The sequence below is a fragment of the Ahaetulla prasina genome, chromosome 4 (genome assembly GCF_028640845.1).
Source record: "Ahaetulla prasina isolate Xishuangbanna chromosome 4, ASM2864084v1, whole genome shotgun sequence".
In the NCBI taxonomy this organism is placed as follows: domain Eukaryota; kingdom Metazoa; phylum Chordata; class Lepidosauria; order Squamata; family Colubridae; genus Ahaetulla; species Ahaetulla prasina.
The window spans coordinates 33,257,383-33,283,343 of NC_080542.1; the positions used below are offsets into that span (position 1 = coordinate 33,257,383).

The 25,961-nt window shown below is 41.1% G+C and overlaps 1 protein-coding gene across 1 annotated transcript in view; it reads left to right on the top strand.

Moving 5' to 3' along the window:
• Nucleotides 1–1,363: 1,363 nt before the first annotated feature.
• Nucleotides 1,364–25,961, top strand: part of LASP1 (LIM and SH3 protein 1) — a 54,450-nt gene continuing 29,852 nt past the window's right edge. The window contains exons 1-2 of the mRNA XM_058181100.1: nt 1,364–1,702; nt 13,923–14,017. Coding sequence (XP_058037083.1) covers nt 1,634–1,702; nt 13,923–14,017 — 164 coding nt within the window. The 5' untranslated portion in view covers nt 1,364–1,633. The remainder of the gene's footprint in view (nt 1,703–13,922; nt 14,018–25,961) is intronic.

A 25,961-nucleotide genomic window follows, 5' to 3' on the forward strand; every position in this document is an offset into this window, starting at 1 on the left:
GCACAACCAAGCCCCCACCCAAACACACCCCCAGCCAATCAGAGCACAAAAAAACCTCCATCCAATCAGAGCACAGCCAAGCTCCCACCCAATCAGTTCAAACCCCCACTAGCAGTTAAAAGGAAGAAACAGCTGCGATCACACATTGCTCCCAGAAGCACGAAGCTGAAGCCTGAAGATGACGAATGAGACTTCGTCGAAACGTTGATATTCGGGCCTTGTCAATTCCATATGCTTTCCTTAGCTCCTCCCATAGCTTCAACAATTTGTCATGCTGATAGGGGAAAATGGACATTATAGTATAGTGTATCTATCTGGAAAGTAAAAGGATCTTGCTTAAAATGAATTTAGTCTTAGATTCTGGTAATCAGAATAGATAAAATTGATAATTTTAGTGGAATAGCTTGCTTTGGCATTGAAAAGATCTAACATTAGACTTTGATTTGTTTCTGAAGAAATTTTTTTTCTTCAGAAAGCTCCATAATTGGCGTCCAATAAATGCTGTCACTCCTATGCCTTAAAAAAAGATAAATTTCAATAGGGTGAACAAGTTGTTCAGTTCCAACCTTTCTACCTGTTGAATGACTGATTGTCACAAGATTTTCAAAAACATGGGGAAGTTCTGACAAGTAGGAGGAAAGTGGCATTTCGTTATGAGGCATAGCTATTGCAAAGCACTGTAGCAACCAGGAAATAGCTACCTCTGTGGTTTTTGGTTTTGTGCTGTTTATAAGCTTTCTTTTTCATTTTTACACTCTAGGTTTAGCACACATAGGAGACAGCCTTAAACTCCATTAGCTCTTCTTCCAAGCATTTTAAATTATAATCCTATACTTCTTAGCCATTGGGTGTACAATCTGGGAGTCATGGGAGATAAGAGTGTAATATATCTCGAGAGGAGGAGATTAGGAAGGCTATGTAGGGAACATGCAAAGTACAGTAGCTGTCATCTACTCCGAGGCAAAGTTCAAGGGAGTTTTTCCGCTTCTAGTAGACGCAGGAAAGCTTTTCTAAGCCTGCCTTTTCTTAACTTGGCCGAACTGTCTGAAAATAATAGGCACTATATAGTTGGGAAGTTCAAGGTTGAAACACTCAAGAAGAGCACCGTTGTGGTCCCGGTTCTCAGCCTATTTTTTAGTCCCACTCCCCAACGCACGAAACCTTTGCGCGCGCGCTGCAAATTTCCTTTTCGTCGTTGTTTCAGGCTCTCCCTCCCTCCCTCCCTCTCCCTCTCCCTCTCTCTCTCTCTCCCACCCCTCTCGCACGTGAGCGCCGAACCCCACCCCCTCGCCGCCAACCGTCTGGCGTCGCCGTCTTCCTCCCTCACCCCCTTTGTGTGCGCGCGCGGTCGACCGCTCGCGCTGACGAGGAAGAAGGCGGAGGCGCGCGCGCAAAAGAGAGTGCCTCGCCGCGCCCCTTCCCTTCTTAGTTGCAACCAGCCATTGCCGGGGCGGCTTCCTGCTTACTCGCCTCCCTTCCTTTCCGTTGCTGCCTTTGCAGAACCTTCCCGAGGGCGCAGTTTTCGAGGCGGCGGTGGCAGCAGCAGCAGCAGCAGCAGCAGCATTCTCTCTCTAACACACACACACACAGAAACACGCAGAGACCCTTCCTTCCCCACCTCGCTTCGGTCGCCATGAATCCCAGCTGCGCCCGCTGCGGCAAAATCGTCTACCCAACCGAGAAGGTGAACTGCCTCGACAAGGTGGGTGCTGTGAAGAGAAGGCGCGAGCCCCGCGGGGGCGGTGGGTGGGGTGGGGCGGTGAGTGGCTTTTGAAGGAATGCCTGTGAGGAACTGAAGTGGAGATCTCGAAGCCGAGGAGGGCGGGGGGAGTCGAGGAGCAGCGGCAGTTGGCAGCCCTGAGGGAGACTGTTGTTGCTGGTTGCCCGGGTGGGGTGTGTGTGTGTGTGTGAGCGTGTGAAGGGAGAGCGTTCGCGGGGGACGGTTGGGGTGGAGCGGGGCAAAGATGTCAAGGGCGGGATGGTCGGTGCGGAGCGTGTGTGCGTGGAAGGAGAAGGGGAGGCGGGCCAATTGGAGGAGAGGGATAGGCAGGCAGGCAGGCAGGCAAGCTCCGAAGTGGTGGATTGCCGGAAGGGGAGAGCAGGCCAGGCTGAGGGAAGGAAGCGTGTGGAAAGCACAAAGGGGGCATTTTAGAGAGCGGCCATCGGGGAGTGGTTGAAGGAACAGGGCGTGGGAGGATAAGGTACAAGGTAGCCTGAACAAAAGGCGGGCTGCGTAGAGGAGGGAATGGGGGACGGGTCACCCGGGAGAACCTAGCGCTTCCTAGACGCGGTGGAGCTGAAGCAGGCTTTCTGGGTGTGGAGTGGCCAATCTGGTGTAGCTGAATTTTACATGTGCTTTTTGCGAATGTCTCTGTAGGGCCATGATTGCAACTTAAAAAGCGACTTAATGGTTGTGGGGACAATATATAAAGTATGGGGTATCACCTGTAGAACGGCGGTTGATGACACGTTGAAAGCTTCATACTGGTGGCAGCAGCTATTAAGGTTCAGATTCTGCTTGTCGTGAGCTATACAGGAAAGAAGTCAATTTTGGAATCGAATATAAGAGATGGCGTGAAGAGAATTTGAGAAGCCTGCCGATCTCTAGCGACAGGTGTGCCTTACTGCCAGTACAGCAGACCTGCAAAGAAAGTATGAAATATATTCAACAGTTATATTATTGGGAGTGTAGTTTAGGGAGGATGGAGTGGTAGAGAAAACTAATAAGATCTATATTTTCAGCTTCTAAAAATAATGGATTAAGTTGACACCAGTTTGAATTGGGAAATATTGCATAAAGACATTGTGGATTTAGGGAAGGAATGTTAAAAGCAGGGCAAGCTATTGCTAAGTAATTAACACTTTTGGCATTGTTCTGGTTATAAACATAGCATCTATAATGTAAAGGCTTCTCACTTTATCCTTTTGCAGTAATGTAACTTCAGTAAAATAAATTAGGAAAATAACCAAACCTGAAGCTTAGCAAAGCTCTGTTCTTAATTTTTCTTAATGTATTGATCCCTTGCCTAGAAAGTATCTACTTGCTTTTTACTGTATTTTTATCAAATTACCTGCCCATTTTTTTAAAAAAATAAAGGAATTACAAAATGATTTTCTCAATTATTTCCATCAAACAAATTAAGTAAAGGTTATATAGAACAGCTGATTTTGATATTGAAGACATTCCAGTTTTGAATTGTCAAATATGCAGGCTTTTGAGCCACGTTGTCAATTGTTTGTTTAAGCAAATGTTACGACTTTGAATAGTTTTCTTAAGTGTTTTAAAAGTGGTTTTAAATGTCAAGAGAAGCTTTCTACCAATTTTTGCCACAATTAAAAAATAGCTTTGTTGTATCAACAGCTAAAAAGATGAACAAATTAGCCATCATCTGTTTTATATTAGATTCTGTTCCTTTGCCACCTCCCTTTGGATCGATGATTACTGCAGTTTATCGAGTTTATAAGAACAGATCCTTTTTAAAAATGACTATTTTGCTCTTTGAAAAAGAAACTGAGTCAAGAATTGTAGGGATTTTGCTGTGTATCATGTTTATAACTACAAAAACTTATATGCCTTGCTCATCTTATTACATATTGGCTTTAAAAAGGTCCTGACTTTTTAGATTCATAGATGATGTGGCAACTTTGTTTCCCTGCTTACTATGCCTTTATTAGGGGAGGAGATTTCTGTCATAAACTGCAACTACTAATTATATACTCCTGAAATAGTGATGGAGTTAAATCTTAATGAAGTTTGAGTTAGATTTATGTGATGTACAGATAGAAGTAGGGAACTACAGGTTCACCATTTTTGCAGTAGACCTTTAAACAGCTTACGCTCACAAGTTGTTATAAGGCAGGCCTATCAAACAGGCAGCCCACAGGCTGGATACATCAAGTGCAGGCCATGCCCACCCCATCTTCGCAAAGGCAGAAATGTCGCGATATGTCACAATCTGGCCCATGACGCAATTGATTTTGACACCGTTTTTATAAAGGCTATCTACGATTAGAAATGAATCTGTATGTTGTGGAAGGCATTTAGTGGTAATTAAGAGGAAAGGGGAAATTTTTCACTGCACTGTGCAGTAATATTTTTTCTATTTATAATATAAACATGAAAATCATGTATGACTGTGCCATGTGCTAATAGATTGGTATGACACAACCTGAGCATTGTGTTTAGAATCATTGTTTTTTTAAAGCTCTGTTTTGGTATTAAAAGAATGCAAAAACTATGACATAAAAGCACATTTGGTCAGCTCCCAAAGTCCAGTCTTTGATTTAAAAGCAGTGGGACAGAGACTGAAATTTACTTCCGTATAATATTTATCAGTTAAATTGTTATGGTTGTCACTCTTCACCCATTGTGGGTGGGCTTGCAAAGATTAACAGAAAAACAATATATTAATATTAACAAAATATGACCATGCCCGAAGGAGAGGAATTTATTAACATTTCACCAGAGACCTATATCTTCCATTTCTCCCAGGACAGGGCTTGGAAATAGGCAGTAAACTTCAGGGCTCTTTTGAATGACTGTGGTTTCAGGGCTTTGAGAGTAATACCATTCAGAAAGGCAAGTACTACAGTAGAGAAGACATCCTTCCTTGGTCCCATGAGACAACATTGCTTAATATAGGTGGGACCAAGCATGACAATCCTGTTATTTTACAAGATCACAGAAAGAATTTAAGAACTAATTTTTCCCCCAATACTTAAACCCTATTATAATTTTATTTTGCCTTTTTAATACTTAAGATGGCAAACATACCTAATCCAATCCTAATCCAAACATACCAAAGGAGCCATGGTGGCGCAGTAATTAGAATGCAGTACTGCAGGCTACTTCTGCTGATCGCTAGCTGCCTGCAATTTGGCAGTTCAAATCTCACCAGGCTCAAGGTTGACTCAGCCTTCCATCCTTCCGAGGTGAGTAAAATGAGGACCCAAAATTGTTGGGGGCAATATGCTGACTCTGTAAACCACTTAAGAAGGGCTGTAAACACTGTGAAGTGAGTGATAAGTCTTAAGTGCTATTGCTATTCTCCTGCCTATTATCATGTGAGATGCATTGGGTTGAGAGCGAGTGCCTGGCTCCAGTGTCACCCACCTCATCTTTCATGCCTAAAACTCAGTCTCACAGTCTCTAAGTCATCATCTTAATCACTATGCTAGAAAGACACTATTCCATTTAGGGCTTTATAGATAACAACCAACATCTTGAATTGTATCTGAAAGCCATCTAATAACGATATGGAATCTCTTAACAGATGGTATTAGTTGATATTGTTTCTCATCTAATGGTTTTGCTCCATATGTGTATCATTGTGTTGCCAATTTTCTAAATAGTAGCCCATGTAAGTTGTATTTCCTGATAAGTTGCATTTTTTATTAAAGCTCTATACTAAAGTAAGCCCTGAAAATCTCTAATTTGGCTCAGTTTTTGTCAACAGTAATGACACATATCTGACATTCCCAAATCGTACAAGAAATGAGTATGACAACTTAACAAATATAGATTTTACTGAAGATAATGTTGGTAAAGCTCTTCACAACTTGAAACCAACTCTATGCATTGGACCTGATGGACTTTGTGCCTACTTCTTAAAAAAACTTTCTAGTAATTTAGCAGAACCCCTAAGTATAATCTTTAATAAAACTTTCACAACCAGTTCCCTTCCCAATCTCTGGTCACTAGCCACAGTCATTCCAATTTTCAAAAAAGGCGACCCCAGCTTAGTTGAAAATTATAGACCAATCTCCTATGTTGCGCCTGCAAAGTAATGGAATCCATCATCAACCAATCCATTACCTTGCACTTAGAATTACACAACTTACTCTCAAATAAACAATTTGGCTTCCGAAAAAAATTATCATGCAATTTACAACTTCTCCACTGTAGTCCATTTGTATGGACTACAAATCTTGATTTAGGTAAAACAATAGATGCAATATACATAGACTTCTGTAAAGCTTTTGACTCAGTAGTACATGATAAACTTCTCCTAAAATTAAAATCCTATGGCATTTCAGGACCCTTACATAACTGGATATCTGCTTTTCTGTTGAACAGACAACAAGTAGTTAAGGTTGGTAGTACTATATCAAATCCTGTTCCTGTCAAGAGTGGTGTTCCTCAGGGTAGCGTTCTTGGACCAACTCTCTTTATAGTATTCATAAATGATCTTTTTGATCACATCTCAAGTGACTGTGTTCTCTTTGCTGATGATGTCAAACTTTTTAACACCACTGAAAATACATCTACAATTTAAAAAGACCTTGATCATCTAACCGCTTGGTCTAAAATTTGACAACTACGAATCTCAACCAGCAAATGCTCAGTCCTACATATTGGAAGAAAGAACGCAATCACTAAGTACATGCTTAATGGACATTACCTCACAGATGACCCCCACCCAGTCAAAGACCTTGGAGTTTTTATATCTAACGATCTAAGTGCCAAAGCCCACTGCAACTATATAGCAAAAAAGGCTCTAGAAGTTGTTAACTTAATTCTACGTGGCTTCTTTTCCAAAAACACCACACTACTGACCAGAGCTTATAAAACTTCTGCTAGGCCAATTCTTGATTACTGCTCGCCTGTCTGGAACCCATACCATATATCTGATATCAATACAGTTGAGCGTGTCCAAAGATATTTTACGAGAAGAGTTCTCCACTCCTCCGTAACCAATAAAATACCTTATTCCACCAGACTTGATATCCTGGGTCTAGAAAACTTGGAACTTCGTCGCCTTTGACAGGACCTGGGTTTAGCTTATAGAATCTTCCATTATAATGTCCTTCCTGCCAATGACTACTTCAGTTTCAACTACAATAACATGAGCTACCAACAGATTTAAACTTAATGTCAACTGCACCAGTTTAAATTGCAGAAAACACGATTTCTGTAACAGAATTATCTATGCCTGGAATGCATTACCTGACTTTGTGGTCTCTTCTCATAACCCCAAAAGTTTTATTAAAAATCTATCCAGTGTTGACCTCACCACATTCCTAAGAGGACTCTAAGGGGCGTGCATAGATTTCTTTGAGGGCCGGATCAGCATTGAAGTTCTCCATGGGCTGGCTGGTGGGGGAGAGGGAGAGAGATGAGACGGGCACTTCCTGCAGTACCCTGCTGCCCAAAATGGGGCATAGGGATATGGACAGCCCCCCTCTGCACCCCATTTTCAGCCTGGACAGCCTCTTGCAGCACTTTGTTGCCCAAAACAGAGCACGGGGCCACATGAGGTTCCCCACACCACGTTTTTGACCTGGACAGCCTCCTGTAACAATTTGCTGGCCAAAATGGGGCGTGCTTTGGTTGGCAGAGTACTGCAGGAGGCTGTCTAGGCTGACACAGAGCATGGAGGGGGGGAGGTGTACATAGCCCCCTGGTGCCCTGTTTTGGCTGGCAGAAGCACCACGGCCCAGATTTAAGCACCCCAGTGGGCCTTGAGTTTGACATCCCTGATCTATACCATGTATTGTTTACACTATTCCCATCTTGTATATGGAAAATGAAACAGAAAGATTTACTAAGTGAATACAGTGGCTAAATTTGGGTACTTTTTTTTTTTAGTTTTCAAGTTCCTACATGCCCTTTTTTAAGCCACACTGGCTATGGTTTAATTATGCTATACAATAAGTATTATTCTATAGAACTACTATGAATTTTGTTCCAATGTAACAATAGTGAATATAGCATTTAGCTATATTTTTGTACCTAGTATCTATTTATTTACAAAGGTATGCAAGAATGTTCCATCTCATCTCTAAAACTGGATTTTCATTGCATAATTAGCCAACCACATTTTAATTTACTATGTGTAAAACTGTAGACTGTTTATGATTCCATGTACTATATAAATACTAGGTAGGTTAAATAATGAAAAAAACCTGTCAAAGCTGCGATTATATATGATAGTTCTTAGCTCTCCTTTTTGTCGGGCAGTAGTCATAATTTTTTACAATGATCACCTTCAGTGTTACAACATTCATATATAATATATCTTTGGTCCCTCTCCATCTCAGAATAAATAACAGAATTGTAAGAGGTCTTGCAAGTCATCCAATGCAACCTCTTGCTCAATCTGGAGGCCCTAAACCAGTGATGGCTAACCTTTTCTGGACTAAATGCATGTGTGCACTGCCAAATCCCCCAAATACAATGCATATGTAGCCCCTGCGCATGCATACATGGGCCGCACTCGCCTCGCCCACTGCACATGCATGCATGCCCCCCCCCACGCATGTGCAGCAAAGATCTGAAGACCAGCTGGCTGATGGGAGGCACGCGTGCATGCGCAGCAGGGCTGAACTAGGGCAATGGCTTGTGTGCTCAAAGAGAGGGCGCAGTGTGGCACCTCTGGCACGTGAACCATAGGTTCGCCATCACGGCCCTAAACCATTCTGGATAGTGACTGACTAATTTTGTCTTCAAAACCTCCAGCAATGGACCACCACAACTCTGGGACATAAATCATTTTTAAGACAATTGAAGCAAATTTTAGTATAAACTTGGCTTGTGTCACACCACTTTTTAGGTTGGAAAAATTGCTATATGAAAAATGTATTTGCCCAATTTTATTGGGTAGCTACAATATTTTGTTACATATTAATGTGAATGACTTATTATCTGATAACAGTATTCACTGTTATTTATACTGTATTTTATATTTGAGATGAAATTTGCAGTCACTCAAATTGTGTACATCATGAGGGTAAGAAAGCTTCCAGTTACCCTGCATTTGTTTGGTGACTGAAAACATACAGTTGTATATGGATATACATTAAAGAGGTTCTGATTTTGGTTATGTCAAAGGTTCAGTGAAAATTAAAAAAATATAAAAATGAACTACATGGAAATTGGGTTTCAGACTCGTATGAAAGTATAAATCTGTTGCTCTAGGCAATAAAATGAGGCTGACTTCTAATACCGATGAGTCATTACATGCTCTTGTCATCTAGGCTGTATTTAAAAATTGGGTGTGGTGAATTCCCATATTATTAGCTGACTCCAGGATACTTTGCAATTAACACTGATTGTGGGTGTTCAGAAGAGTAGCAAATCTAACTATTGTTCTTGATCATTAAATAGTAGTGTACCAATTCTTGCTTGATAGTCTAGTTTAGAAAGCTGCTGTTTTGTATTTGAAAGAAAATAAAGAGGTCCATGTGGGTACAGATACTCTTGAGAAACTTTGATTTTACTTCATATGTTAGCTGATAGTTTTCCTAGAATTCTAAAATAATAAAATGTATTTTATTTGTCATGAAAGCAAAGTTAGTCCAACAAGAAGAATCTTTATGAAGATTTTAATCAGTAATTTTATCCTTGTGATTTTACTTCAATTTTCCCCCCTCCCAAAAGTGCTGAAGAAGGATTATCAAGAAAAAATGAAGTCCAAAGTTATATGTAGTAAATAAATACATTTAATTCATTTTGACATCAAATGGAACCCTTGAAAAGAAATGGAAACAGATTAATTCTACAATATTATTGGAACATGTTATATAAAGTACATTAGTAAGTGGTCTAAAGCAGGGGTCCCCAACCTTTTGGACTTCAGGGTTCACCAAGTTGATAATTTTAAATCCTGCGGACCAATAATACGAATCCAGCACGCTGCTTGCTGAAGTGTCTGGACTCCCATTGACGGGATGGGGTCCTTCAGGCACTATCCCTCCTCTCTCTCTCTTTCTTCTCCCCTCCCCTCTCTCTCCCACTCTTTCTCATTCTCTCTCTCCCTCTCCCCCCTCATTCTCTCTCTCTTTCCCACTCTTTCTCCCTCATTCTCTCTTTCTCTCTCCCCCCTACTCACTCCCACTCATTCTCTCTCATTCTCTCTTTCTCTCCCCCCTCTCCCACTCATTCTTTTTCTCCCACTCTCTCTCTCATTCTGATTCTCTCTCATTCTCTCTCACTCTCTGTTTCTCTCTCTGATTCTCCGTGCGTCCCTTTCAGAGCCAGGCAGCTTTGAGTAAGAGCTGCGAAGAGACCCCTCCCCCAGGCGACATCCACAGGGAGGCAGGCAAGTCGGGCGGTGGAGTGCCCTTTGAGTTTTCCCTCCGGCTAAGTAAGCAGCCCAGAGACTCTGGGGGCAGGAGGAGGAGGAGGAGGAGGAGGAAGAGGAGGCAGGCAGAAGCGGGAGGGGGTGGAGTACTCCAAAGAAATAAGGTGCGCTGAGAAGGACTGCTGCCTGCTGGGCTGACCTCGCAAAATTGAGGTGGGGGGGTCCATACTTAATACAAGATATCCCCCTTCGGGGGGGCCCTGTACTTCTTCCAAGAAGGTGGCTCTCTCTCTCTTATTCTCTCCATCTCTCAATCTCTCTTAGTCTCTTTCTCTGTCTCTCATTCTCTCTCATTCTCTCTTTCTCTCCCCCCTCTCCCACTCATTCTTTTTCTCCCACTCTCTCTCTCATTCTGATTCTCTCTCATTCTCTCTCACTCTCTGTTTCTCTCTCTGATTCTCCGTGCGTCCCTTTCAGAGCCAGGCAGCTTTGAGTAAGAGCTGCGAAGAGAGCGCCCCCCCCAGGCGACATCCACAGGGAGGCAGGCAAGTCGGGCGGTGGAGTGCTCTTTGAGTTTTCTCTCCGGCTAAGTAAGCAGCCCAGAGACTCTGGGGGCAGAAGGAGGAGGAGGAGGAGGAAGAGGAGGCAGGCAGAAGTGGGAGGGGGTGGAGTACTCCAGAGAAATAAGGTGCGCTGAGAAGGACTGCTGCCTGCTGGGCTGACCTCGCAAAATTGAGGTGGGGGGGTCCATACTTAATACAAGATATCCCCCTTCAGGGGGGCCCTGTACTTCTTCCAAGAAGGTGGCTCTCTCTCTCTTATTCTCTCCATCTCTCATTCTCTCTTAGTCTCTTTCTCTGTCTCTCATTCTCTCTCATTCTGATTCTCTCTCATTCTCTCTCTCTCACTCGCTGATTCATTCCCTCTCTCTCTCTCTCTCTCTCTTTCATTCTGTCTCTTTTCCTCTATTTCATTTTGTGCGGCATCAGCATTCCACCTCAGTATATTTGCCTAGCAGGTGGAGCAAAGCAGCCCTTGTCTCCTGCTGCTTGGGACTTGGAGCTGTAAACGGCTTCTGATCAGGGGAGCAGCCGGATTTTGCTCTCCATTGTGGACACCAGACCGGCCCCCTGCAAGCTCTTGTTTCTCGAAGAGCCCAGCCGAAGTTTCCCACGCCACTTCAGCGAGCGCTCCTCGAGAGACGAGAGCTTGCAGGGGCCCAATCTGGCATCTGCAATAGAGAGCAAAATCCGGCTGCTCCCCAGACCAGTCACCATTTACAGCTCCAAGCCCCAAGCAGCAGGAGATGAGGGCTGCTTTGCACCACCGGCTGGGCAAATACACAGAGGCGGAATGCTGATGCTGCGCAAGTGCAAGTAGTGCTTTGCTCCCACAACTTCCAACCATTGCAGTCGCTGCTTCGGCCCGCTTGCGCCACAGCTTCTCCACCAGGGTGCACCGGCAAAAATACAAAGATTTCTCCATGGACCACCAAAATTTTCTCGTGGACCACCGGTTGGTGACCGCTGGTCTAAAGTACATACTACCTTGAATATTTCTCTCTTTTTTTTTAATTATTATTATTATTTATTGAATTTTTATACCACCCTTCTCCCGAAGGACTCAGGGCGGTTTACAGCCAAGAATAAAAACGACAACAATATACACATAAAATAATGAATTAAAAAACTTATTAAACAAATGGCCGAATTAAAACATTAAAATAATAGAACCCCATAAAATTATAAAATTATAACAAATATTAAAATATTAAAACTATTAAAATCCTATGCCAGTTCTGCGCGAATGAACAAGTAGGTCTTCAGCTCGCGGCGGAAGGTCCGAAGGTCCGGCAGTTGACGAAGTCCAGGGGGAAGTTCGTTCCAAAGGGTGGGCGCCCCCACAGAGAAGGCCCTCCCCCTGGGGGCCGCCAGCCGACATTGCTTGGTAGACGGCACCCTAAGGAGTCCCTCTCTGTGCGAGTGTACAGGTCGGTGGGAGGCATTTGGTAACAGCAGGCGGTCCCGTAAGTACCCTGGCCCTAAGACATGGAGCGCTTTAAAGGTAGTCACCAAAACCTTGAAGTGCACCCGAAAGACCACAGGTAGCCAGTGCAGTCTGCGCAGGAGTGGTGTTACATGGGAGCCACGTGCGGCTCCCTCTATCACCCGCGCAGCTGCATTCTGAACCAACTGGAGCCTCCGGGTGCTCTTCAAGGGGAGCCCCATGTAGAGAGCATTGCAGTAATCCAAGCGAGAGGTAACCAGAGCATGAGTGACCGTGCATAGGGCATCCCGGTCAAGGAAGGGGCGCAACTGGCGAATCAGGCGAACCTGGTGAAAAGCTCTCCTGGAGATGGTCGTCAAATGATCTTCGAAAGACAACCGCCCATCCAGGAGGATGCCCAAGTTGCGCACCCTTTCCACTGGGGCCAGTGATTCGCCCCCAACAGTCAGCCACAGCTGCAGCTAACTGTACCGGGGTGCCGGCATCCACAGCCACTCCGTCTTGGAGGGATTGAGCTTGAGCCTGTTTCTACCCATCCAGACCCGTACAGCCACCTATTTCTCATATTTCTGTCCTTATGGTACAGAATGAATTGCCCCTCTCAGAAACTGTGTTCTAGGATTTTCATAACATTTAAGATCAAAGAAGTGACTGAGATGCTTAGCTTCCATTTTATGGTTTAATACAATTTCAATTTAGGCAGTTAAGTAAAAAAACATTATTTTACTACATGGGCGCTCTAGTTCATCTTCCACTGTGAATACAGGTAGTCCTCAATTTACAACTACACTTCGGATTGGAATTTCCATCATAAGGTATACTGTTATTACGCAAGTCATCAGACCTGATTTTATGACAATTTTTACTAAATTAAATGAATCTCCTGATTATTAATTGAATACAATTTCCTCAATTTCCTTGAATACAATTTGCTTATCAGAAACAGTTGGGAAGGTTGCAGATGATGACCATAGGATGCTGCAATCAATTGTAAATGCAAACCAGGTGCCTAGTGCCCAAATACTGATCAGTGGTATGATGGTTGTAACTTCAAAGACACATTAAGAATCACTTTTCCCAAGGCCATCATAAGGTTGAACAAATGGTCGTAAACTGAAGATTACCTATATATTCTTTCCATTATCAGAATATTTGCAGGTGACAATTCAGTGCTATCTTTTCTCAGTTCAGAAATTTCTGTTCCTATTTCAGAAGACATAAAATCTTCCACTTAGAAATGCTAGCATGAACTAATTCTGTTCTTAATCTTGATGATAAAATAGCTATCTTTCAAACCAATGGGAAACTTGGTTTTCTTAAGTATCAGAATAGTATTTCTGTTGTAAGATCACATAAAATAACTTCCATTTGCGAAGTATTATTGTGGGCTTTAGTCAGATGGTATTTATATATTTCTGTATTCTAATTTTATACAAATCTGTAAGAGCAGGGGTTCCCACCCACGGGCCGCAGACTGGTACCTGTCCATGGCCTGTTAGGAAACGGGCTGCGTGGGTGAGCAAAGCTTCATATGCACATGTGCAGGATTTAGGTTGCAAGAGAAACACACCCATCCCAGTGTGTGGAAAAATTGTCTTCCACAAAACCAGTTTCTGGTGCCAGGAAGGTTGGGGACCACTATGTTAGAGTTAATAGGTTTAGTAGTTACAAACTAGTTATTTTAAGAACTTACTACTGTTTTTACTAATTAAATAAAAAGACATGTTTGTCCTGGACTTGTTCAGTTTTTGTTATTACATTTGAGCAACATAAAGTTCTTACAGTGAGCATCTGTTTAAAAAATCCATCAGGACTGGTATAAAGACATGTTATCTTTAGATATATATTCTTTAGTTAATTAATCCACTTGCAATGTTTCTTATATTTCCCTAGTACTGGCATAAAGCATGTTTTCATTGCGAAGTCTGCAAGATGACTCTCAACATGAAAAACTACAAGGGCTATGAGAAGAAGCCATACTGCAATGCGTAAGTATGCTTTTCAGAATTTGCCTCATAATTCTGGAGATGCACAGATTAAAATTATTTTGTACGGAACTATACATTTATAGATCTTGGTTGAGATATTAAATCATTTGCAAATAAGCAATATGAAGAAAAAAAACTGATTGAAGAATGTTCTCATGGAATTCTTAATCCTATGCAGTGCATTTTAGTTTTCCAAATCTCTAAAACGGACTGTGTTTCTTTTCTTGATAAAGATGAAATTAATGGCAATAATATATTAAATGACAGTGATACCAGTATAACATCTTTTGCTAAAGAAAATATTGGTGCCACTGTTGGTTAATAAGATTGTAACAAAATATAAAAGGAAAATTTGCGGTTTCACTAAAAGAAAAAAAAATCCGAAATAATTCCTTAGCAATAATCTAATGGAAAAACTTGGAGAGAAGTTTCCAGACTGAGGAACAATTGTGATAAAGCAGAGTGGTAATCACAGAAAGAGGAAGAGCTACAAGATGAACATATTTAAACATGCTGGAAAGTAATGAACAACCAAGTATAAGAAAGTACTGCAAGGGAAATTTTAGTCAGCAGTAAGGAGCAGAACGTTTTGTGAGAGAGAGCCTTATATATTATAAAGAAAAACTGAGAGCAACTTACAGTTAGAATGGACTTGTTAAATGAAGAGCAGTTACATATAAATTTAAGCAGAAATATGTAGCATGAAAAGCATAGCTGCTAACAGTGGGCAATAATACAAATTGCAATTACTGTTTCCTCAGATCTTGGTCTTCTGGTAGCATTGTTTATTTGGGTTGCCATAGTATCTTCTAAATGTATTTTTAAAATAGGTGAACAGGTGTTCTGGATGTGCTAAGCCCATGTTCCAAGTACTCTGAAATAGCCTTTGGAGATAGGCTTGGAAGAATTGCATAGTTGTATGGTGCATTACAGATAATGAAAGCTCCTTAATAAGTATTTCACTTAGTAAAAATATTATTAGTTGATTTCCTAAGTAAATTTCTTACTACTGAAATTAATTTAGGATGATATTTTTAAAGGCTTTCTGTTTATATCACTGCTACACTGCTACATATATAACATGTTATATATATATATATGTATGTATGTATGTATGTATGTATGTATGTATGTAAGTGAAGCATATAAGGTAGCTCAGTGGCTAAGACGCTGAGCTTGTCGATCGAAAGGTCGGCAGTTCAGTGGTTCGAATTCCTAGTGCCGTGTAACGGGGTAAGCTCCTGTTACTTGTCCCAGCTTCTGCCAGCCTAGCAGTTCGAAAGCACATAAAAATGCAAATAGAAAAATAGGGACCACTTTGGTGGGAAGGTAACAGCGTTCTGTGCGCCTTTGGCTGGCACATGACCACAGAGACGTCTTTGGACAGCCCTGGCAGTGATACTGATCTGCTTTGGAAATGAAAACATAGGAAGACAAAAATTAAAATTAAGTGTGGTAAATTTTCAGAATTCATATAAAAGCTAGTGAAATGTTTGCCTGAAATCATTGGACCACTTCTGCTATTTGAATTCATTTGAACAAAGAGAAAAAAAAGAAAAATTAATATTTAATGTTAGCAACTTCTGTAAGGCTGTTTTCTAATTAAGTAGAAAGTAGTTATCCTATGCTAGTAGTACTATGAACTGCACATTCATAGCTGTATGTGTTGCAGGATACAGAATGTTCCTTATTGGGAATGGTCATTTTGAATATTCCATCACTTGTGCAACAAAATAAAATACATTCGTGATTTGGGACAATATTTATTTATTTATTTATTTTATTAGATTTATAAACCGCCCTTCTCCCGAAGGACTCAGGGCGGTGTACAGCCAAGATAAAAAGAGACAATATACAATTAAAAATAAATTAAAAAACTTATTACACAGTGTGGCCGAAATTAAAATAATTAACATCTAAAAACCCCAGTTAAAACTAATATTTTATTCCAGATTATTTTGAATATTCGAATATGCCATAGTTATGTATATAGTTGCATATTAGAAAAACACTATAGTGTTCAAATATGCCAAGTCTCTAAATCCACCAAACCATGGTGAATATTTATCTACCAATAAAATAACAGTTACAGGTTACATTTCTGCTGCTGTTGACTGGAACCACTGAAGGAAGAAAGTCTTAGGTAAGAAAATTTATTAGGAGAATAAATTAAATTCATTACTATTTGTTCAGTAAATATATTGAATGCTGGGTATTCAAAATTGTGGAAACCTTTTGGGAAAAGTGTATTTTTAAGGTTTGATGGCTAATACCACTTTTTTTTTTAGTAGTACCATAAAATTATATATCAATGGAAAGATAATTTAATCAACAATGTAATGCAACGAAGTTTGTTTAATTATCTATATTCTGTGAAAGGTTATAGCCAAATAACCAGAAAAAGGAAACACAACTTGCTTAGGTTGATATAGGTAGCTTTCCTTGATCTGACTGTAACCAATGAGCATGAGTGCTTAGAGAGCCAATCAGGTGTCATCTTGTTTTGGCAATGAGCCAGTCAGAGCACAGTAGGATTTAGTTATTGATGTCATGTGTTGAAGCTGAGAGGAGGACATTTGTCACTATGTTATGTGATCGCTATCAAGTTGGTTGGGGTTTTTTGTGTTCTTTCATTTAGTGAGCTTGTAAAACGTAATAAAATTAATGGTGCAAAGAGTTAACTGTCACCCAGAAAGCAATGTAAAATAGTATTATTAAGTGAACAAGGCCACAGTTATAAAGAAATTAGAAGAAAAATTGGTGGAAACTTAATCAAAGGTAGCATTTCTAAGTTTTTGAAGACAATCACTTAATCACATGATTTGCTTAACCATGGTGATTTGCTTATCAACTGCCATAAAAGTTATTGTGAAATTGGATTTGACTGGACTTAATGGCGGCAACAATATACAGTGGAAATTGTAGACTCAGTTGTGGTCATAAATTCCACAATTTATATGTTCCAGTGGAACATTTTAAAAGAGACTTCTTTCGTCTGATTTCAGAACAAAACATTTTCATTTGGGATACTGCTTGCTTCAGAATTATATTATGACTAGACTTCAATCATGTGACAAACCAATTCCAACCCCCATGAATAAAAAAATTTGGATAAAGATATTTGGCCTTTGAAAAATTATTGAGATTATAGAATTACCCTATTTTTGCCTAAAAAGAAGCAGATTTTACAAACTATTTTATTTTTCTACTAGAACCCTAACAACCATTAAGTGGACACAAGTGTGAAATTGTGGCTTATGTAGGTAGATAGTTGCAGAAAAAAAGGCTTCTGAGCACCTGCTAATCTTTCAGTAGTATAACTGAAGCATGCATATAAATCATACCCCTCATTTACAGCAATCTAATTTAGAATGCAAAATGAGCTTTTTGTTTTGGAATTAGAAGCATTTACTTTATTTATTAAATTATATTACATATCTACAATATCTATAGACCCTAGGATATTTTTTTCTACTCATGCCTCATATTATACTTGGATTTAAAATGTTCTTTGTCCAAACCACTGAATTCAAATGTAAAACCTCAAATGCTAGTTTTAGTTTAAAGAAAGTAAAATATATTACGGCAGAGCCCAATATATTCATGGTTTGACATAATATTGTGGGGGTGGACTGCAACTATGTTCAATGTTGCTTACAAGGTTCTCTTTTCTAAACAACCTCCATAAAAATCTGGATTTGAACAATGAATGTCCTATCTTTAGGGAGGGATTGAAGAAGAAAAATGGCTACGTTTATACTGGCAGAAGCAAGTGTGCTTCTTCAAATATGCTTCATACAGACTTTCTTCTGTCCATTTTCTGGCTTTGTTCCCAGTTTTAAGTTTATTTCTCAATGAGAGCAATACAGTGAAAGCTATGCTTCCTCTCTACTGTCATGGTGCCATATAGTAATTTAAACATAACTTTCCAATGGGAGTTGTTGCTTTTTATGTCCTCTGAGGTTTTTCCTCACAGGTGTAGTAGGGTGAAGGGGGCACATTTAGTGCATTCTCAAGGATTTACTTCATAGTCTCTTCTGTCAATAGTGCAAATTGCCATATGCCCTTGTGATTTAGAAAACTGATCACAGTTGTTGCTGAAGACAGAACAAGAAACTGATTTAAAGTGGAAATAGCTGGACATGAGGCATCATTTCCTATTGTTAAAGCTGTTATACAATGGAACAGATTCTCCCAGGATATAGGCTTTGTTTTGCTGGAACAGAGATTGGATAGATATAGTAATTCATTATTACAGAATCTTTTCTGGGATTCTATAATAATGAATTACTATACTGTCAGGGAGTTGGATTAGATCGGTGGGTCTCAGGCTTGTGTTCCATGGGCAATATATGGTCTTCCAGGTGATTTTTTTTTTTTTTGGCAGCCTACTTCACAAGGACAGAGGCAGAGTGGTGGAAGAATGACTTGTTTGTATAACAAAAGGCTAGCAAAAGGGTGGTGCTACTATTTGAAAATGGATTTAGATCTAGAGAGGTGTTTGCATTTCTCCCTCAAAAGTTGGGTCTTGTTAAGGTTGTTACTGGCTGATAATTGGGGTTGGGGTTGGCTTCATCTCAGAATGTGGAGTTGGATAGTGGGGGAGATATTGCCAGATCAATTGCCAGAATGCAATTCTGGAGAGATATTTCTATTTTACAAGATCTTTTAAAAAAATTTTTTTAATAAATCTGGTGGCACACTATGATTTTCAAGTTATAGGAGAGGGGTTTTTTTTGGTTGCAGTCTTTAGTATCACAATCTTTAAATTGGTCATTGTGCGGCACTCTAGTGATTTGAATTTGAGCTTTCTGAACTAGTAAATATCTCAGGTCTCTTCAAGGCCTAAAATACAATACTATTTAAAAGAAAAAATAGAAAAATATTAAAAATATTAAAAATAGAAAAATAGAAAAAGCTGAGTTCCTTGGTGGTATTCAGTAAATTAAACCCTAGATACTGAAATAAATGGTTTTATTTCCAAACAACAAACAGTTATAATAAAATGATTAAATAAAATGATTAAAATTATTTGAATAGGAGATAGTTAGGAGAAGATGTGTTGCATGTAACCCATTAAATCAGGTGTCTTTATTTCCTGAAATGCTGTTTTAACAGCAGGAAGCAAGTAACCTCGTACAGCTATTTCCTCTGCCCTCCCTTATCCTGGGAGGAAAACATACTGTTCCTTTTTACAAAACAACTATTTTAAAATAGTAAAATATATTTTGTTTTTATTGAGATTTGTACAGTTGGAATAGTGCTCTTGGCTGATTAAAGCTGTGATGTCCTTTTCTAGCATTCTAGGAAGAAATCAATGTGTTTTTAGGTGTGTTTGTAGGTGTGTGATAATGAAACAACTATGGGTTCATTTAAATTATGAGTTTGGCCTTTACTTGCAGCTGGGATATATCATGCAGACAGAGGAGTTGAATGTTGTGGAAGTTTAGAGAAACATTTTATATTTTAGACATCAGAGAAAAATGATACCTAATGTTTTATTGCCAAATGCTCTTCATTGGTACATAAAGCAGTTCTGTCTGTATATGAATAAGCACTGCTTTTTTATTTGTATTCTTGTTGCATCATTAATACAATGAATGACCTTTTTTGTACTTTTGTTTATGATATTCTGGAGTTTACCCCATTGTGATTTCTACTTAGTATAACTGCAAAAAGGCGATATCATAAAAAAAGAAAAATTTGCTTTGATCCATATATGCTGAGAAGCCATAATCTAATCATTTGTTTTGGGATTATGTCTAAATAAATCTAAACAGTTACTTTTCTAAGATTATTTGCACTTTAAAAAAATGAAAAATTATTACAAGTATTGTGATTCAATTCCTAATGGGACCATTTTCTTTCTATCTCCCCCTGTTTTATTAAGCACTTGTCTATTCTGTCTCAGATAAATCTTTCATTTAAGTGAGTTTTTTTCCCTCCAGTATTCTGAATTTCAAGGAAGTTTCTCATTAATATAAAAGACTTAAATCCATTTCTTGTGTGGAAGGTAACAGGAAAGTATATTGAAAAAGCAGTTTTTTCAGAAAAAAGGTTGGGAAAGAGAATTTTTCATTTTCCCCCCTTCCCCTTGGATTTCACATTTTCAGATGTAAATATATTCCCATAAGTTATCTGTATAATAGTGATAACTGCAAATCACTCTTCTTTTTCTCCAATGGTCATGAAATATCAGGGAGAAAAATCAATGGAGACTGAAAGTAATGATGGATTAAATAACAACAACAACAACAACAGAGTTGGAAGGGACCTTGGAGGTCTTCTAGTCCAACCCCCTGCCCAGGCAGGAAACCCTACACCATTTCAGACAAATGGTTATCCAATATTGTCTTAAAAATTTCCAGTGTTGGAGCATTTACAACTTCTGCAGGCAAGTTGTTTCACTGATTAATTGTTCTAACTGTCAGGAAATTTCTCCTTAGTTCTAAGTTGCATCTCTCCTTGATTAGTTTCCACCCATTGCTTCTTGTTCTACCCTCAGGTGCTTTGGAGAATAGTTTGACTCCCTCTTCTTTGTGGCAACCCCTGAGATATTGGAACACTGCTATCATGTCTCCCCCAGTCCTTCTTTTCATTAAACTAGACATACTGAGTTCTTGCAACCGTTCTTCATATGTTTTAGCCTCCAGTCCCCTAATCATCTTTGTTGCTCTTCTCTGCACTCTTTCTAGAGTCTCAACATCTTTTTTACATCGTGGCAACAAAAACTGAATGCAATATTCCAAGTGTGGCCTTACCAAGGCATTATAAATTGGCATTAACACTTCACGTGATCTTGATTCTATCCCTCTGTTTATGCAGGCCAGAACTGTGTTGGCTTTTTTGGCAGCTGCTGCACACTGCTGGCTCATATCTAAATGGTTGTCCACTAGGACTCCGATCCCTCTCGCAGTTACTACTATTGAGCAAGGTACCACATATCCGGTACCTGTGCATTTTGTTTTTTTGGCCTAAATGTAGAACCTTACTTTTTTCACTGTTGAATTTCATTTTGTTAGATAGCACTCAGTGTTCTAGTCTGTCAAGATCTTTCTGTATCTTGAGCCTATCTTCTGGAATGTTGGCTATTCCTGCCAGCTTAGTGTCATCTGCAGATTTGATGAGTTCCCCATCTATCCCCTCGTCCAAGTCATTGATGAAGATGTTGAAGAGTACTGAGCCTAAAACAGAGCCTTGTGGTACTCCATTGCATACTTCCCTCCATGTGGATGTAGGACTACACGTTGAGTGCGGTTGGTCAGCCAGTTACAAATCCATCTGGTGGTGGTGCTGTCTAACCCACATTTTTCTACTTTATCTAGTAGTAGGTTAAAGTTTTCTACTTTATCAAATGCTTTACTGAAGTGCAAGTAAATTGTATCGACAACATTCCTCTGATTTGCGACCTTATTCAGGGGAGTCCGCGGACCTTATGGGCATTACGGAAACCTGGTTGGGCCCAGAGGGGGTCCCCTGGTTGAGATGTGCCTCCAGGTTTCCGAGCATTTCATCAGCCGAGGTCCAAGGTAGGTGGGGGTGGCGGTTGTTATCAAGGAGGATCTAGAGCCGAGGGAGGCCACTATTCCTCAGATTGCCGGTTGTGAATCCCTTTATGTGCGGTGGGGCTATAGGAATCAGTTGGGCTTGGTGATCGCGTACCTGGCTCCTTGCTGCGTGACCACAGCCCTGCCTGAGCTGTTGGAGGTACTTGCTGCTGTGGCGGTTGAGACCCCCAGACTTATTGTCATGGGGGATTTCAACCTGCCATCAGCTGGCTTGTCATCGACGGCAGCTCGGGAGTTCTTGGCTTCCATGACAGCCTTGGACCTGATTCGAGTAAATGATGGCCCTACGCACACGGGGGGAGGCACACTGGATCTGCTTTATATCTCTGGACAGTGGTTAAATGATCTGGTATTAGATGATTTAGTAACGGAACCAATGTCATGGTCGGATCATTTTCTCCTTCGCCTAGACTTCCGAACCGCCATTCACCACCGCAGGGAAACGGAACCTATACGGTGGTTCTGTCCCAGGCGCCTGATGGACCCCGAGAGGTTCCTGACGGAGCTTGGGCCATTCCCTGAGGAACTGGCCCACGGCACGACTGAGGAACTGGTCGTGGCCTGAGAACAGGCGCGCCGGGCCTTGGACCGTGTCGCGCCTGCGGCCTCTGACCCGCGAGATCTCGACCGGCCCTTGGTTCTCCGAGGGGCTGAGGGAGATGAAACGCCGGAGAAGACGCCTGGAGAGCACCTGGAGGTCCAGTCGCCCGAACTTGATCGGACACTAGTTGGGTCCTATTCTAGGACCTACCTAGTGGCAATGAGGAAGCGAGCGTTCCTACGCCTCCACCCTCATTGCGTCGGCAGATAACCGCCCGGCCGCCTGTTGGGTCACCCGCTCTCCTACATCAGGAGGTGCGGATGACCTTTGCAGGACGAGCCGAGGAGTTTAGTGTTATCTATACGATAAAATCGCTCAGCTGAGGGACGGTCTGGATCAATTTGGGATGATCCAAGCGAGGGAGAGGAGGCACGCCTTGTTGAGTCCATTTGGGATGAGTTTGACCCTGTGGCTCCGAGGACGTGGACAGGTTGTTGGGGAGGCTCCACGCCACATGTTTACTGGACCCGTGCCCTTCCTGGCTGGTACTGGCCACTCAGGAGGTGACACGAGGCTGGCTCCAGAGGATTATCAACGCTTCTTTGTTGGAAGGGGTTTTCCCTGCCGCCTTGAAAGAGGCGGTGGTGAGACCCCTCCTTAAGAAGCCCTCCCTGGACCCAGCTGTTTTGGGTAATTATCGTCCAGTCTCCAACCTTCGCTTTGTTGCGAAGGTTGTAGAGAGTGCCGTGGCGCGACAGCTACCTCAATACCTGGATGAAGACGTCTATCTAGACCCGTTCCAGTCCGGCTTCCGACCCGGATACAGCACGGAGACAGCTTTGGTCGCATTGGTGGATGATCTCTGGAGGGCTCGGGACAGGGGTTATTCCTCTGCCCTGGTCCTATTAGACCTCTCAGCGCGCTCGATACCATCGACCATGGTATCTTGCTGCGCCGGTTGGGGGATTGGGAGTGGAGGCACCGATATCGGTGGTTCTCCTCCTATCTCTCTGACCGTCGCAGACGGTGTTGACAGGGGGCAGAGGTCGACCGCGAGGGCCTCACTTGTGGGGTCCCCAGGGTCGATTCTCTCGCCCCTCCTGTTCAACACCTACATGAAACCGTTGGGTGAGATCATCAGTGGTTTCGGGGTGAGATACCAGCAGTACGCTGATGACACCCAGCTGTACTTTTCCACCCCCGACCACCCCAATGAAGTTGTTGAAGTGCTGTCCCGTGTTTGGAAGCCGACGGGTCTGGATGGGGAGAAACAGGCTCAAGCTTAATCCTCCAAGACGGAGTGGCTGTGGATGCCGGCACCCGATTCAGTCAGCTGCAGCCGCGCTGGCTGTTGGTGGCGAGTTATTGGCCCCAAAGGATAGGGTGCGCAACTTAGGTGTCCTCCTGGACGATCGGCTGTCGCTTGAAGATCATTTGACGGCCGTCTCCAGGGGGCCTTCCACCAGGTTCGCCTGGTCCGCAGTTGCGCCTTCCTTGATCGGGATGCCTTATGCACGGTCACTCATGCGCCTGCTACCTCTCGCTGATTACTGTAATGCTCTCTACATGGGGCTCCCTTGAAGTGCGCTCGGAGGCTTCAGTTAGTCCAGAATGCAGCTGCGCGGGTTATAGAGGAGCTACGCGTAGCTCCCATGTAACACCGATCCTGCGCAGGCTGCACTGGCTGCCTGTGGCTTTCCGACCCGGATACAGCACGGAGACAGCTTTGGTCGCATTGGTGGATGATCTCTGGAGGGCTCGGGACAGGGGTTATTCCTCTGCCCTCCCTTATCCTGGGAGGAAAACATACTGTTCCTTTTACAAAACAACTATTTTAAAATAGTAAAATATATTTTGTTTTTATTGAGATTTGTACAGTTGGAATAGTGCTCTTGGCTGATTAAAGCTGTGATGTCCTTTTCTAGCATTCTAGGAAGAAATCAATGTGTTTTTAGGTGTGTTTGTACCCATTTTTGAAAAATAAAAGTTCATATCTTTAATGGGGACCCTGTTTTATTAAGCACTTGTCTATTCTGTCTCAGATAAATCTTTCATTTAAGTGAGTTTTTTCCTCCAGTATTCTGAATTGGAATTGAGGGCCCTTTTAATTTGAGATATTAGAGTATAACATTCTGTTTTAAAATATTCAGACTTTGGGAAAGTCATCTTTAAGCTAAAAATGCTTGCTATTGAGGGTACTGGTGAAAAGCAAATGAATTGTTAGATAGATGTTTAAGATTAGGCACTGTAAACCGCCCCTTCAAAATATCTTCAAGGATATGATGTTTGTAGATTACATTTTAATGTCTGTTAGTTGCCACAGTTCATTTTCTGCTGTCTCGCCTCCCTGATTTTGAGGGTGTCCCAGTGACACCTGCTTGGAACCAATTCTGACTAGAATAGTCTATAAATCCTTTAAAAATGAAAATTATTACAAGTATTGTGATTCAATTCCTAATGGGACCATTTTCTTTCTATCTCCCCTGTTTTATTAAGCACTTGTCTATTCTGTCTCAGATAAATCTTTCATTTAAGTGAGTTTTTTCCTCCAGTATTCTGAATTGGAATTGAGGGCCCTTTTAATTTGAGATATTAGAGTATAACATTCTGTTTTAAAATATTCAGACTTTGGGGAAAGTCATCTTTAAGCTAAAAATGCTTGCTATTGAGGGTACTGGTGAAAAGCAAATGAATTGTTAGATAGATGTTTAAGATTAGGCACTGTAAACCCGCCCCCCTTCAAAATATCTTCAAGGATATGATGTTTGTAGATTACATTTTAATGTCTGTTAGTTGCCACAGTTCATTTTTCTGCTGTCTCGCCTCCCTGATTTTGAGGGTGTCCCAGTGACACCTGCTTGGAACCAATTCTGACTAGAATAGTCTATAAATCCTTTAAAAAATATAAATACATATTGAAGTCGCCTATTTCCTTAGAACAAAGAATTTAAACAGTGGAGGTTGTTATTCTCAACTAATTCTCAACAAAATACAGAAGATTTCATAATCCAAAAAAGCAAAAGGTAGCTCATATCAGTAGAAGGAGGGAGTTAAAGTTCTATTGCTTCACTATTTTGTACCAGGACATAGAGATTATTCATTCATAAAACCTGATGATACTAACTAGACTGAAAAAACTCACATATATTTTTCACTGGTTTAGCTACAAAATTGTTATGCTCATTTTTTTTCATTCTTGGGTAAATTGAATCAAATATACTTATTTTATATTTTAGACATCAGAGAAAAATGATACCTAATGTTTTATTGCCAAATGCTCTTCATTGGTACATAAAGCAGTTCTGTCTGTATATGAATAAGCACTGCTTTTTTATTTGTATTCTTGTTGCATCATTAATACAATGAATGACCTTTTTTGTACTTTTGTTTATGATATTCTGGAGTTTACCCCATTGTGATTTCTACTTAGTGATAACTGCAAATCACTCTTCTTTTTCTCCAATGGTCATGAAATATCAGGGAGAAAAATCAATGGAGACTGAAAGTAATGATGGATTAAATAACAACAAAAACAACAACAAAGTTGAAGGGACCTTGGACGTCTTCTAGTCCAACCCCCTGCCCAGGCAGGAAACCCTACACCATTTCAGACAAATGGTTATCCAACATTCTCTTAAAAATTTCCGGTGTTGGAGCATTCACAAGTTCTGCAGGCAAGTTGTTCCACTAATTAATTATTCTAACTGTCAGGAAATTTCTCCTTAGTTCTAAGTTGCTTCTCTCCTTCTCCTTGATTATTTTCCACCCGTTGCTTCTTGTTCTACCCTCAGGTGATTTGGACAATAGTTTGACTCCCTCTTCTTTGTAGCAACTC